The sequence below is a fragment of the Castor canadensis genome, chromosome 2, assembly GCF_047511655.1.
Source record: "Castor canadensis chromosome 2, mCasCan1.hap1v2, whole genome shotgun sequence".
NCBI classification, from domain to species: domain Eukaryota; kingdom Metazoa; phylum Chordata; class Mammalia; order Rodentia; family Castoridae; genus Castor; species Castor canadensis.
Window position 1 is genome coordinate 188,037,824 of NC_133387.1, and position 15,548 is coordinate 188,053,371.

Sequence of the window (15,548 nt, forward strand, 5' to 3'; positions counted from 1 at the left end):
CACAACTCAGGGGAGTCAAAAACTACTGATGTAAGGATCAGGTGTGATGTCTCATCATTACAGAATCCCAGCTGTTCGGGAGATTGTTGTTTGAGGCCAGCTTGTACAAAAATCATTAGTGAGATTCCATCTCAACCAACAAGCTGGGTGTTGTGGCGTGTGCCTCTCATCTCAGCTATTAGAGGTATAAGATCTTGGCTAAGAGATCCTGGCCCAGGCTAGCCAGGGAGAAAATATGAGACCCTATCTAAAAATAACCTACAATAAAAAGGCTTGAAGACATGGTTCAAGTGGTAGAGCACCTGCCTCGCAAGCACCAGGCCCTGAGTTAAAGCCTAATATAAAAAAAAAAAAACCCCACTAAAAATAAACCCCCCAAAAAACCATTCATGTAAAATCATGAAAATAGGAAGCAATGGAAGCACAGGGTCTTCATTCTTTATGAGAATGCTGCCCCTATTAAGGTGTGGAACTCACCTTTCTGACAGGTGAACATTGCATGGATTCCAGTTTTAGTAAAAGTAGTCACTTACTGGGTACCTACCGTGTGCCAGGCACTATACTACATTTTCTATTTGTATCCCTACAAGAAGCCTGCAGGGAGTTGTCAGACTTTTTAACTAAAACTGATGATGGGGATGTAACTGAGCAGTTAGGTGACTTTCCAAAGTCATCTCACAGTCAAGGTTGGAGTTCAAGGTCAAAGCTGTGTTGTTTGCTTTCTTAATAGGGAACTCAACAAACACGTTGGTTGAACTGTCACCCGTCCCTAACACTGAAGCTGAACAGTGAGGTTCTGCGGTCAGGCCCAACTCTGGGAGGCTCAGAGGGCCCACAAGGAGCAAGCACTGCCAGGGCATGATGCCAGGCAGGAAGCTAGAGTTCTGGGATCCTCCTTTTTCTCATCCTATACTCTGGTTTTAGCCTGCACATTTGCTAGTAAGTCTGTACTGGACAGGAGTTTAAATAGCCATTGCTAGGCTATGTTAATAAAGAAGTGGGAGAAGACTCAAAGACTTCCAGAGGGTTCTTCAGATGGTTTTGCACCTGCACAGCTCACAGCTTTGCAATCTTTACTGCTTTTGTAGTGCATATGCCTGAAGTACATTCTGGGCAGGAAAGAAAGTTCAACAAACATTCACTGACCAGCAGGCTGTTCCCTGGAAGGGCAGAACATAGGAGCAATGTCACCTGGAATGTTATCCAGCAACCACCATAGGCCCTAGGCCGATGTTGGATGAGGGGCTATCTTATAACAAAGGGGTTTGACCAAATAAAATGGTTTACATCAGCCAAAACAATGCCTTTAGAATGTGAGAGTGCTCATGCCAATGTCTCTGATTACCACGGGAAAATGCTAGAAGGAGTTCTAGTTTCCTAGAGTCTAACCACAAAGGCTGGACTGGGCTGCAGATTAGCCTTGAACATATCACTATGGGGTCTTGCTTTAATTTAAAATGAAGAAACCGAGCTGCCTCCCTTTGCTCTTCTTTCTCTGTCTTCCTTGGCAAACATCATTACAAAAGAGACAACTGGTCTACAAAGCAGACACCGCAGAAAGCAAGCATTCTGTCACATAATACACATTAATAATATATGTTGATGTTTAGCAAACCTTAAGTTTTGAAAGAGAGGATGGTCAAGGTTTCTGAGATTTAAAATATCTCAGCATTTTTCTCTATTGTTTTATTAACGCAGACAAACTGACATAGGAGAGATATTTCCGGCTGAAGACTGCATTTTAGCAGTAATTACAGGTACCATTTATAGAGGCTTTCGAGAGTCATGCAAAGTTCAGGTTCTTTGCAGATATTATAACTCATCTTTACAAGAACTTGGTAATTTATTTTATCCCAATTTTACAAATGGAGAAATGGAGGTTTGGAGAGAAGGGGTGACCAATTCAGGTCACACACTGGTAAATAGTAAAGTCAGATGTTATGCCTGGCTGGCTATAAGGCCCACTCTCTTCCTACCAGGTTATGTTAGTGTAATAATGGCCAGAGGCATTCCACCCTGCTACACCATCTGTTTCCAGTCCTGATATCCTCTTCTGAGGTGAGGAAGCCACCTCTTATTCAGTGGGACCTCTGGGCTAGTCCTCCGAGAAGCCATGTGAGACATTTCTTACTATGCCAGCTGACTTAGAAATTAAGAGGACTGAAAGCCTATCCACTGACTGCAAAGTATGCCTGTAGGACTCCACACTGGACCACCTCTTCAGAAGCCCCACCAGTTAAAGACCTCCATGTCACTCCCATGGCTGATCACGAGACAGACAGGGAGTACGCCAACTTCCCGGAAAAAGCCATACTGGGGGCTTCAGGAAGAAAGCAAACTGCACACTGCTTCATCATTTCTTAGCACTAAGAAACCCTAGCAACAGGCGACCCCCAAGGCCCAGACACTGTCTCTAGACCTCTTAGTAACTGCCGGTAGTTGGCGATGGTCAAGTGTCATCCTAACACCAAAAAAAGAGAGTGGGCTGAGAGCTGGAATGAAGGAAATTTAGATGGGTGGTGAGTAAGCTGAGGATTAGTGCCAAGCTCATTGTTAGCAAAGTTAGACCAGCTCATGTGGAGTGGTGAAGGGCAGGTGAAGGGACTGGCAACTTGTTGGGATTATAAGGTAGCCCAGGCAGAGTAAGAACCCAGGCTCTCAGACAGGTCAGGATTCGAACCCGGATTCACCCAGTTGTGTGAGACCACCAGTAACTGAGCTCCAGTTACTTTATCTGTAAAGTAGGGCTATCTGTAAGGCCCACCTCACAGGGGTTCTGTACAGAGAATATGCCTTTAGTCAGAACCTGCCCCATGATACACACTTCACCAAAAGTATAATTGTTAGGTCATGCTATGACCTAATCACCTCCTTTTGCATCCTGGCCATGTATGAGAAAGGTTTGGGTAAACTTGGTTTCTAGCCTGGCCTCCCATAACCAGCACCCTGCTATTAGCTCTCAGGGCCAGCCACATGCATGTGACTGTCACCTGGAGCTGGTTAGAAACACAGGTAACAAGATCTCTTGGTGACCTGTGTGCATGTTTAGTTTGAGAAAGATGGTAACAGGGACACAGAAAAGCTGCAACAAGGACAGATCATCTTGATGGCTGAGTGATATTGAGGTAATGTCATCATTACTAGGTAATAGCAAAATGACTAGTTCAAGTATCAGACAAGTCAATCATGATATGAGTTTGTGACCACTCCAAGCATTTTGGAAGTTTTCAGATGGTACCAGTGTGAACATAGTTTAACAGCTGTAGGTTCATCTTGGGATTCAAAACCCTGATGAAGGCCCATGAGTTGCCAACAAGACTCAGGGTGATGTGGTACCCACATTTACCCACCTGACATCGTATGTTCTTACAAGGGAGGAGTCAGGGAGGCAGGGTCACGGAGGGTCTGGGGAAGGAGGCCACTCACCGCTCGGTACTTGACCAGGTAGTGTCTGATGGGGGAGCCGCCGTCATCTTGCTTGATCAGGTTCACCTTAATGGAGTTCCCATCCTCTCCCATCTGCCCTTCCAGCTTTGGTGCACTGGGTTCCCCTGCAACAGCCAGCGGACTCACATGACATGCGGGAACAGAACGGCAATCTGATCCATCAGAACGGGATGCAGGAGTGGGGTGGGGCTGGGTGCTTCTCTTGCGTTCTCAGGAATTCAAAAGGTTAAGAAGCAATAAATACAAGACTTCCAACTCCACCTAGCTGCCTTACTCCATCTTAGCCTTTTGGAAAAGTTCTGGGACCTACTTTTCCTGTTGGCAAAGCCCTTTATCTGTTTTAGAAAATGCTCGTCTAACTCCTTTACTGGTACTTGTGTTTGCTTTCAGCTGCTCTCATAACTGCAGTGTTGGTTTTTGTAAACCTGACATATCTTGATGGGCAGCCTGAACTATAAGAAAATTTCAATGTTTGAGTAGAAAACTTACATCCATAAATGATTTTTCAGAACAGCTCAATTTTTCCCCTGGGTACATCACTTGCTCCTGAGGCCTGAGGACCCAATTTCTGATGGGGGTGGATGGCGCTGCATTCTTCCAACTAGCTTTTCATGAATTAGATTTTATTGCTTAGAATCACTTAAAAGATAAGTTTCCAGTTGTGGCTAAATAAAACACAAACTGCCATGGGCAAGTTTCCTGTGAGTATACCACATTTATACTCAACTAAGTGAGCCCTAATCCATGGCATTTTGATGTATTAACACAACAATTATCAGAGTCTGTTTCTTTGTGAGAGGAGAGGAAAACAGGCTTTAGTATTTCTCAACAGAAAAAAGTGAAGTTTCTCTTTATTTGCTGTATACGCTTGCTCTGATTGTAGCAGTGTAAATCCAGGTTGGAGAAGGAAGAAGAACTTGTATCAAGCTATCTACCAGAGATGGAATGGCTCCTCAGTCAGATGCTGACTTACTAAGAGAAACTATGTCATTATAAACCGAAAGCAACAGGTGAGAGGATATTTGATATAAAGAGTTAAAATTCAGATTCAGCACACATGGGACTCCACTTCTTAGGAGGAGCTCCCGCTGTCATCTATATCCTGACCTCAGAGAGAAAACTACTCAGGGAGGGTATAAGACATTTTCTTTTTTGGTGGATCACCCTGGCTTGCTCTCTGGAAAACAGAACTGCAGACATGTGACAAAAGAGCCAAGAAGAGATTTGTCACTAGGCTGTGGACCTATCACCTCCTTCTGCACCCTGGCCATGTATGAGAAAGGTTCGGGCAAACCTGTTGTCTAGCCTGGCCTCCCATAATCAGCACCCTACTATTTGCTCCTAGGGCCAGCAGCATGCATGTCGGTGTCACCTGGAGCTGGTTACAAGCACAGGTAACAAGATCTCTTGGTGACCTGTGTTCATGTTTAGTTTGAGAAAGATGGTAACAGGGACACAGAAAAGCTGCAACAGGGAGAACACATGATCTTGATGGTTGAGAGATATTTAGGAAAAGTCATGTTTATTATCTGTTTCCTCCAACCTGTCATTAAAGAAAAATAAAAACAGGAATACCAAGATAAATGACCTCAGGTAAAGACCTGTCTTGTTTTGAAACCACTATCTAGCCACCTACCCCAACTATTCAATGAAAAATATTGAACTTGGTTTAGGTATGTTAGGGTATGTGGACTTTTCAAATTCCTTTGGGCTCTTCTAAGTCTTAGACTATAATTCAGTTATGTCTACATCATTATAAATGTCCAGTGCTAAAAAGCAACTCAAAGTGGAGTCTGTTTCCAAGGACAGGAGCTCTGTGTAGATTCAGCAATGCTGAACAAATGGAAGAAGAAGTCACAGTAGAACTGGTTAAAGTTTATTTTCAGATGGAATTAGGGCCACCAACTCATCCAGTGAACCTAAAGCATTCCAGGTTTTATAACACTGTAAGTTCGATACCCAGGGAAACCCCACAGTCCCAGGCAAACTTGGATGGTTGGTGGCTCTAGAATGGATGGAGATGGATATTAGTTAGTCATTATAACTTTCTGCCCTGAGAATGATGGCACAAACTGTGTGTTGGATGGTCTATTTGCCTTAGGAAGTAGGGAGATTCATCAGGCAGTGCCCGCGGCCCTTCCAACAACCCCACCAGGCAATATCCTTGCCCGAGGTCCCCTTGGGAGAACACAGGTAAATCGGCAGGACCTAATTTGCCACATCCTCCTTACAGTTTCCTCTTGGATGGGAGCAGCATGGATTTCCAAGGCTGAATCAATACCATAAAACACTTCCTCTGAACTTTGCTTCATGGGAGGACTAATGCCTCAGCCATTGCACTGTGTCAGTCTTCACCTTTGCAAAATATGAGCACTGGGTCAAATGCTCTACAGGACCCTTCCAGCTCTGTTATTGAGACACAGTGACATCACTGCACTACAGTGCACTCCCGAGGCACCATGGGAGGCAGAACATACAATAATACATGATCTTCATCAAATTTTAGAAACATGCACCCTATGATCAATACTTCCATATCTCTAAGGCACAAAGTTGCCAACTTTTTTGCTTTACAATTTGGAAAAGTCTTCTCAGAAAATCCTATATTTGAAGAAAGATTCCAAGTCTCTTTAAAGACATGAACAAAAATCTCTCTGAGGAATCCTTGCAGATGCAACAGCCTGAGGAAGGAATCCTCTTATCTTTGGATTTGTTTCAGAAAAAGTGTAATTGGAATCACACAAAATACACCCTAAAATCTGTACCTAACATTCCCCATCCTTTCGATCACTATAATTTGTTAGCATTTTATCTGTGTGACTACCATATTACTCTGATATATATTATTTCCTCATAGAATTTAGAGGATTTTATATCACATGCAATATTCAGGTGTATCATTTAGAGTGCATTTGCTGTGATTTAGTTAACAAATGTGTGTTTATTAGATAGCAGGTAGTCTATTGCAGTCTCAAAGGTGTATAAAACATGCTTTTGCTAGACAATTGAAAAAAGTTATCATTTTTTTTAAAAAAGTGGGGCTCTTAGACAGAAAAATAACCTTTCCTGTGACAGTACTCTACAGAAAGGCCATTTTCAAATAACATCATCGAGATTTTGATCAGCTTTGTGGCTTTGTAATTTGCTATAAATATATTAAGATTTGAAAAGAGCAATTGTTCAGTCAGTGCCTGACTCTTCCTTTAACTGTTTGCTGCTTGCCATTTTCTGAAGGATCATAAATGGGGTTAAGAAATTTTCCTAAACTCCCCTCACAAAGCTGTGCCTGGCAGGCAGTGGGGCTACTGCAGAAGCAATGGCGCCTTGGTATTCAGAAGGCTCGTGGCTTAATTGAACACATTAGCAGAGGAAATGATTTAGAGGGTCCCAAGGTTCTGGGGTGGTTGCTGTGATTGAAATAATTATGGGCAATTTCAGCAAAACCAATATTGTAATTATTTGTAAATGTTGGTTTGCAATTCAGCAGCAATAGGCAGGTTGCTCCAAGAAGACCCCTGGGGGTTAATTATACCCTTTGAGTTTAGCTTCAGCTATGACTCAAAATTTTCTCCCAAAATATTGTACGTGAATATGAAAGCAACAATACCTTAAAGTAAACCTTGCCAATAACAAATATGAAATACTGGGCAGTTGTGATATTTTCTAGTAGAATGTAAATCATGAATGCAAGAAAAAAAAGAATCTATGCTGTCAGATATATCATAGGTGAGTCTCAGGAATTCCTTCTTAGAAACCATGATTGAAACGTGTATTTCAGGCCATGCTGATTGTAGGTTCTTCCTTTGTAATTACTGGGGTTCTGTGCTCTTAAATCTGAGTCTGCTTCAGCTGGAGACCTGGGGCTGGAAAACCACCACAGGATCAATGAGTCCCACAATAAAAATGATAGCCTGTCCAGGGCCATGGAAAGCATTTGTGAACTTTAGAAGGAGAACAATATCCTATACCTCACTCCAAGAATCTCCAGCACCAAAAGCCATTTAATTTTCATCAACTACTGAGGTGCTGAGCAGCCACCCCTGAAGAAGGCTTAATCTCTGTTCATTTACTTTGTCTTCTCTCATGTAGGAATAGGTACAAAGTTCTGGGGTCTGAGTATAAACTAGTGATGGTTGTAGGGCTTGCATTAAAAACTCTTCTTTTCACCACCAAACAGCATTGACAATCATTGTGAATACTGTTACTTTTGTTTATCCTAACTCCTGTCTCCTCAGGTTGGTTATTTCTTACAAGGAATTGGAATCTTATGTATACCTTTTTATTATTTGCTTTAAAAAAGTCCAAAATGTATGATGTAGCTATTCATATATGAAGTCTATTCCGTTCTTCCAACACAGAAAGATTGTGATTCGATCAAGAGGTTATTGATGGGTCCTTAGGGGATCAGCAAAGAGCCTCAGGGAATCAGGATTTAGAATTATTAGACTACTGATTTTCCTTCCTAAAATGGAGTTCTTAGGTCTAGATGTCAAACAAATGACTCTAATGTGACAATACGATGTACACATTCTTGGAGTCTCTTAACTCCCTGACACCTCTTTTGGTAACTTCCTGGGCTTTCCCACACTTCCAAAGAACAGCTTGACATTATTAAGGATGGGTATCAATTTGCCTACAGCATTGTCCCATCCAAATCAGACCTCTGGAGTCAAGTGTTCTTTGTTCTCTTTAGGGTTAAGGATGTGCTTGTGCTAAAGTGACCTGATTCTTTGCCATCCTAGTCCCTGGCTCCAAGAAATGTTGGGATATGGAATAAGTGAGTAGGGAAGTAGGTACCCCCTCAGGTTTTACAGAGAACAGAGGCTTAGCTTTCTGGGGTCCAACTCACTAAGGCATCTGGTCCATCAATCCTTTTCAGTTCTATTTTTTTTGGAATGTGTGTTGAAGATGGGGTGAGCTACGGCTGCACAAAGAATGAATTCAATAGTAAGGAATGAACTCTGACAGACTGAACCACAAAAACACCAATTCCTTTCTCGTGGGTGTCATGAAAATACCAACAGATTAACTGATCAATTATCTTTGTTTCATTATCCTAAAAGGAAAATATGACCATGAAGGTTTGGCCTGTGGGTATGGGGCTGATCCAGGCAGAGGATGTTATGACAAAAATAGCTATCCCCATCAATTAACTTGGCTCCTGCCTCCACGGCCACAAGGCAGGCTGGTAAACATCTTCAACACTATTTCATGGACATTTGACTGGTTATTAAGAAGAACGAAGCTCCTGGAATGTTTTCACCCTCATACTGATAACCCCAGGGGAACTGGCAGCTTCCAAAGCCAGCAGTGGCCCTCAGACCCTGTCCACAGGATTAGGGCTGATACACATCACTGTCTCCCACTGCAGACCCTTCCAGCTAACTCCCTACCCTGGGAGCCGCCAGTGCAGGAAGTCCTTAGAAATAAAGGTAATTAGAGCAGAAACCCTGCTGAAAAGTCTGTGCCGACCTGCCAGAGACCGTGGCCATCCAGACACACAGCTGTAAAAAATAAAGGAGGGTGTGGAAGGGGTGGTTAGTGATGTTTTCAATCTAAGAAGAAAGAGTGGTGTTAGAATTTAGTTCATCAGAATCAACATTTCCTAGTACAAGTCAGTGTCAGTATCTAAAGAAATAAAAGATCATTATGAATGGGTGTGGGTGAGGAGGAAACCATGCTCAAACATGCAGTACCATGACACAAGAGGTGCAGGGGGCTTCTCATCACACATATCACACATGCCGATGGGAGAGGTGGGGGTTCCATTTACACAGACTCCTTGGCAGCTGACACACAAAACCAGTGACTCTGTGGAGTCACTGGAAGCCCTGCAGGTCCACAAGGTCAAGGCAATAGAAATAAATTTTTGCATAGAGAGGTACTTGAGTTCACCACAGCAAACTTGCTCCCGCCATCCTAGGGCAGGTGTCTAAGCTTATGTCATGAACTTTTACACGCAAAGCTCTATAGGCCCAGAGGTCAAGTGACCATGGAGGACAGGGCTGTCCCTGTCTTACCTTCCCTTTTCCTTCTTCGGTGTTGCTGTGTTTAACAAACACTTTCCAGCTGAATTAAGGCAGAAAGAATACCTGGCACATGTTTAGTGAAACCCAGGCAAAATTTTTTTTTGTGGGGAAGATGGGCAGAGGATGGACAAACAATTGTTGGATTTCATCAACTGTTGAATGCAAGAGCACTGACAAGAGAGTCTTAGCTCATTTTAACCTTTCAACTTCAGGCCCAATTCATACAGAGACCTTACTAGGGAAAGGAAAGGAGGTGATAACCAAGTTCTATTTCTCTTTTCTGTAAATCTTATTTGTTCTGACCTCTTTATTCTCTTAAAGTTTATTGTTAAAGGCCCTTTCCTACTGCTGGAAGCTCACCTGAATAGCCGTTCCTCTGCCTGCCCCTCACAGATAGCAGAAGCAGATCTTCCACGGATGGGAATATGGAGTTACAAGGATAATCTGAAATTCCCCGAGGTTCTCAGTGATTTTTTGTTGTTGTTTGTTTTAGTACTGGCCTTGTCTTTTACTGACAGCCAAGATCAGCACTGAGGCATTTCTAGGGCAACTGCAGGAAACACCTTCCAGCATCTTTTGATGCATGTCTAGGAAAGGTCTCTATTCCAGAGTGAATGTGTTTCTACCTTGATAATATTGTGCTTTGCTTCATTCTGAATTATAGCATTGCACAGAAATGGCCAAGCTTGTTTTTAAAAATAAACAAGTGAATTTCAAATCCAACATCCAGTATTTGCTCACACTTAGAAGTTCATGGGGAGGGTCCAGAACTTTTTCTAGAATATCAGTCAATAAACAGTCACCAGGAGTCTGACAGAAGTCTGCTCTTGCTGGTGACCAACTTAAGGACATTCTAAGCTACGAAATTTTTTGGATAGAATTTGAGTTTAGCAAATCTTAAACCCCCAATATTCTCTGCCCAACGACTAAAAAAATCAAGATAATTTTTTTAAGGTGGGTCAATTTTATTATTGTGGATTGCACTACTTTATTTGCAGACATTCCCAACTTATTTCATATAATGTAAAGATCAGGCGGCTCTCTTTTATAAATGAAGGTAGCTTCCAAGAAAATCCAGAGTCTGGTTGTAAGTGGGACTACATTATGGCACAGCTGCCATACCTAAAAAGTGGAAGTCCTCAGCGATGGTAAATGGAGTTGTGAAAGAGGGAACGTACACAGGGCTAACACACACATGGGCAATGCGACACGCAGAATGGACTGGGAACAAAGAACATGCTAGACAAGCTGTTGACAGTTTTGTCCGTGTGGATATTGCCCAATCAGTTTTCAGAGAAGTGAGGTCAAATGGAGAACCCCTGCATGCACGGGCACACCGGGCAGTTACTGGTGTTAGTTTTACTTCTGTGATCAGTGCAGCCTGTCTGTGTCTCAGGGTGTGATGAGCAGTGCACCTTTACAGTTAGGAGAGAACAGAATGCGTATGACTCCCAGGGCAGGTTTTCAATAGGTGTTTGATTTTTGTGGGTGAGTCATGAGCAGAGAGAGGCCTCCTTCTCTTTTTATGGTAAGTGAGAAATGTTTTAACAAGGTTGTGACAGGCGTGGTATTATCTAATTATTTTGTCACCACGATGGGCTTAATTAGGCTATAATTTTATTTCCTTTGCTGCAAGGGTCAATCATGGGCCTCTTGATTACATGGAGATCACCAGTCATGGTAATTGCCAAGTGACTTTTGCTTGATTTGTTCCCCCTGCCTGGGAGAGGGCCACTCGTGAAAAGTGACACCTCAATAATCACAGCCAAACTGCTCCAGTCCGAATTCTTATTTCAGAAAGTCCTCAATTTGCATGAATTTTCTGAAGTGCTTTCATTGATTCTGTAACAAATACAACCTTTGCAAAGGATCTATTTCTCTCTGCAGCATTTCAAGGTTGCAAACATATTCGTAGGGTTGTGACTCATTTTAGAACAACTGTGGTTTATAGAGCTACTGAATATAAAGTTAAACAATAATGCTAGAAGGCTAATTTATAAAACATATTTCTGGGAAATAATTTTTATGAACTCTCTGGTAAAAATTCAAGTTTGCAAACTGTATAGTGGCCAGTGTGGCTTTATTGCAGAGAGCAATTAGCGTGACCAAATTTCTTGATGCAAAATGTTAAACCAAAGGCTATCATGTCACCAAATTGTCAAAATTGCAAGGAATGTGAACTGAGAATAAGAGGAAATCTCTCAAATGGCTTCACTTAGGAAATCTGAGACAGAGAAATGAGTGAGCCTTGGGTGCCAGTCTGCAGTCCCAGGTTTATTTCACTAATCAGAACAAAGAGTTTTACCTTCTGTTCACCAGCGTGGACGACATCATCAGCACCATGCAAGCCACATGACAAAGTCACATGATATGCACATGATTGGTTGAAAGGAAAGTGGAGGAGGTCACATGGAAGATACAAAAAAATTAAAAACTGATGTAAACAATGGGCAGGGAGAAAAATCAACAACAAAATCACAGACTAAATAAAAGGAGAAATCAAATTAAATTAGCAGCATATATAGGAATCATCGGGAAGACAGTAAAACTGTCCAGAAGTAGAGGAATAATAAAGAGCATTTGGTTAACAACACCAATAAGCATTAGGTACATTGCAGCACTGCATATTAATACCACATCAAGGAGCATGAACATTTGTTTTGAAATGGGGAGATGTTTCTGTCAGGACTCAGATGTCAAAGTCAATCCTGGAGACTGTCAAAGGAAAAAATAATACAAATTATTATTCACAGATTCCAGAAATGTCTCAGCATCCAGCATTCGTCAGAAGCAAGGGCAGTGAAACAGGCCGGGGTCATCAAAGGAAAGTCCTGACACTTTGAGCCCTGGAAGAACAAAAGACTGCATTAAATTGAGGAAAGTCATTTCAGGTTTCCACTGGCAAAGCAAGGCCAGGGAACATGAGCTGAGTGAGTCTGTGTGATGCAGGCCAAAGAGGGTGGCTGTGAGGGTCTTAGCTTGCTTCCCTATCTGCATAACCCATAATACTCCTGGCAGCCTAGTGAGACTCCCCAAAGTCAAGACACACAGAAGGGAAAAGGCCAGTGCAGATCAGAGGATATGTTCCCTCTGATGGCTGAGACAATGCCTCTGTTGACACTAAAAGGCATAAACTGAGACCCTCACCCGATAAACTGAGAGTTTGACATCAAACAAATGCTTGACTGTTTGTGCATGAACTTGCATCTTCAGAGGTGTGGCTGAATTTGAGATTTACAGTGTGAAAAATAGTTTGTTTGGACTCATCTACATTCCTTTTGACCCTCCAAATTGGAACTAAATGACTCTGACTTCTTAAAAAGCATTTTAGGTTTTCCACACTAACTCTCACAGGCCTGGGGAAGTTTTAGCCATTGCCAGTTTAGGGTAAGAGAGAAAGGCAAAGAAGGGAGGTAAAGAAGTCTTTCTGCCCCAAAAACACGGTTGATTAAAAATAGGGAGAAATGTTTGAAGCAAGTGACATATTCCCTTGTCATTGTGAGCTAAGAGAATGTATGCTTCTTATTATCTGACACAACACAGGTTCCTGCCAAGTCTGCCCTTTCAGGAATTATATATGACTGAGCAGTTTCTCTTTTGGTTTTATTTAGGATACCTTTATTCACTCACAATTACAAATAGATCAACACATTCATGCAAAAGTAGGAGATATTTATTTTCAACTCCAATGACTGATGATCTGTGGATTGATTTCTGCACGCTCATAGCTACTTGGTGATTGGTTCCACTGCAATTCCCATGTGCTACATTTTGTCTTACCAATGAAGAATACCAAGATGCTAAAAACAGGCTGCGGCTCAATTGTGACCACCTCTCCTTTATCTCAGAATCCACTGGGACATACGATTTGGGTCAATAGTCAAGTGGTTCAAAATAAAACAGAGTCAAACTTCCTTGTTTTGGCTATCACAACTAAGCATTTTATCTGTGGGCAGAAATGTTGGATGCTTAAAAATTAAAACAGCTTTCAGGTGAAAAACACTTCATTCCTCCTTCAGGAAAGTCTGGAACCAAGACTGTGTCTCACTGACAGATAAGAGACACCTTAAATATGACACAGTTGTGCAAACATATCATGTAGCTTCCTCCTACTGTATGAGATACACACTGTGCCAGGTTGAAAAAGGACAGGAAGGACACTGTAGAAGAGAGTGCTGTTAGATGAATTCCTTTTTCAAATATATTTAAAAAATCACCTGAATTAAACCCACGTGAGCACACTGTCACCTGCTCTGCTCTGGTGACAAAATGAAACCTCAAAAGCATCAGAAATTAAAATTCATTGCAGCACACACACTGAGGAACACCAAGAAAGCAGACCCTTAGCCATGTTCTGCAGGAGGAAAAGAAAGAAGCATTTCATCTGACACGCAGAATCAGGAAACTCTTTTCTTCTCTGTTCAATTATGTATCAGAAGCCTTGGTCCAGGGAGCAGGAGCTGTACTTTGCACTCCTGCTTTTTGCCTTCTCACTCTGACTGCTACTTCATGGGATGCATGTCATTTTTGCTTATCAGCCAGAAATAGTATAAAATCTGGGAGCAGTACCCAGCTTCAGCACTTGAACACTACTATGGACACATGCTCCTGTCGCTAAGCCAGGGAACTTAAACCCCCAGTATACGTCTGACTTCATTAAAGACCAACTGGGAATGGGTGACATGACTATGTCAGGTGTACATGAAGGAAGAAGTCTATATGGTCTGGCCACTGAATTTTTTGTCAAGAGCAGAATTCCAGCATTTTCATCTGGCCTTTCAGCCCAGAGAGAGCCTGGGCCAGGTTTCTCTGTTCTGTCATTTTTCTAGCACTAAGAATGCTTGAAAGAGACAGGAAGAAGGGACTCTGGCTTTTTCCTACGTGTGCACTGTGCACATAAGACAAAGGCAGGTGTGCAATGAGAAGGCAGAGACTCCCTCCTTCTCCCTGCATCACCCCTACCTTATGCCAAGTCGCCATTTCTTCCTATCTCTTCTCTTGCACTCAGTCATTTTGCAACTTCTGTGTTAATGTCTGCATGTGTGTGTGTGTGTGTGCATGTTTCAGAGGGAGGGATAGCAAAACCTAGGAAGGAGTTGCTGTCTTTTGTTTGTTCAGCAGTCCCTCATTTTTTGTTATTTTAAATGTGAACATTAATTTGGGAAGGCCTCCTTATGCACTGAGTATTCTACAAATATCCCCTGGTTCTCTTGGGAATAGTTGGTTTGCTCTTTTGGCCCAACAGTCAGCATGCTTAGGAAACATTCTAGGCTTGGAGGTTCCATGCGTTCACAACTGTTGCTTTTCATTAAAGGGAAAACAAGAGGCAGTGCTATAACCCAGAAGTCAGCTCTACAACAAGCAGCAATCAGAGGTTGCAGCTGAGAGCAACTCAGCTCTGTACTCACTAGACAGCTCTGTGGTTGGAAGGGCAGGAAGAGGCCAGGTTGCTATGGAAACATGAAGGACAGAAAGGGCACAGAGAGGTGAAGGAGAGAAGGGAGATAAGCTCTGAAATATACATATATATCTATATAATATATGTGTGTATGTATATATATTATATAGGCAACAATATAAAGAAAAGACAGAGATGGTGAAGAAGGTATTCTCCCATTCCCTCTTCCCTGATTTATCAATATGATTATAAATATTTTAAAGAGATTATCAGATTATGCAGATTATCATGCAGCAAGAGATAACATCCCTCAATTATTCTTTCTATTAATTCTCACTGCTACATGCTGGACACTGTGTTTTGTATTTTTTACATTTAATTTTTAATTTTCAAAGATACACACAAGGTAAGCAGAATCATGTTAAAGATGGGAAATCTGAGATTCAGGGAGGCTGAATTCACCTGAGGTCATGAACTATAGGCAGAGTAGCAGACCCGGGGTTTGAACCCAGGTAAGTCTGAGCACCTTTTGCTACAACACACTGGAAGGAGTGGGGGGGTAGGACTGTTTCTAAGTAAAACAAAAATGGCTTTGGGGCCTGGGGCTTCAGTGTCCTGAGGCTGAGGAGGAGACAGGAGTTTCTGCTGTATGAGGGAGAATAAAGCCAGCCAGG

At 42.2% G+C, this 15,548-nt stretch overlaps 1 protein-coding gene across 18 annotated transcripts in view; it reads right to left on the reverse strand.

The window, feature by feature from the left end:
* Nucleotides 1–15,548, reverse strand: part of Ncam1 (neural cell adhesion molecule 1) — a 295,788-nt gene that overhangs the window by 17,597 nt on the left and 262,643 nt on the right. For all 18 annotated transcript variants that reach the window (XM_074066718.1, XM_074066714.1, XM_074066717.1 and 15 more), the window contains one exon: nt 3,427–3,551. In XM_074066718.1, the coding sequence (XP_073922819.1) occupies nt 3,427–3,551 (125 nt within the window). The remainder of the gene's footprint in view (nt 1–3,426; nt 3,552–15,548) is intronic.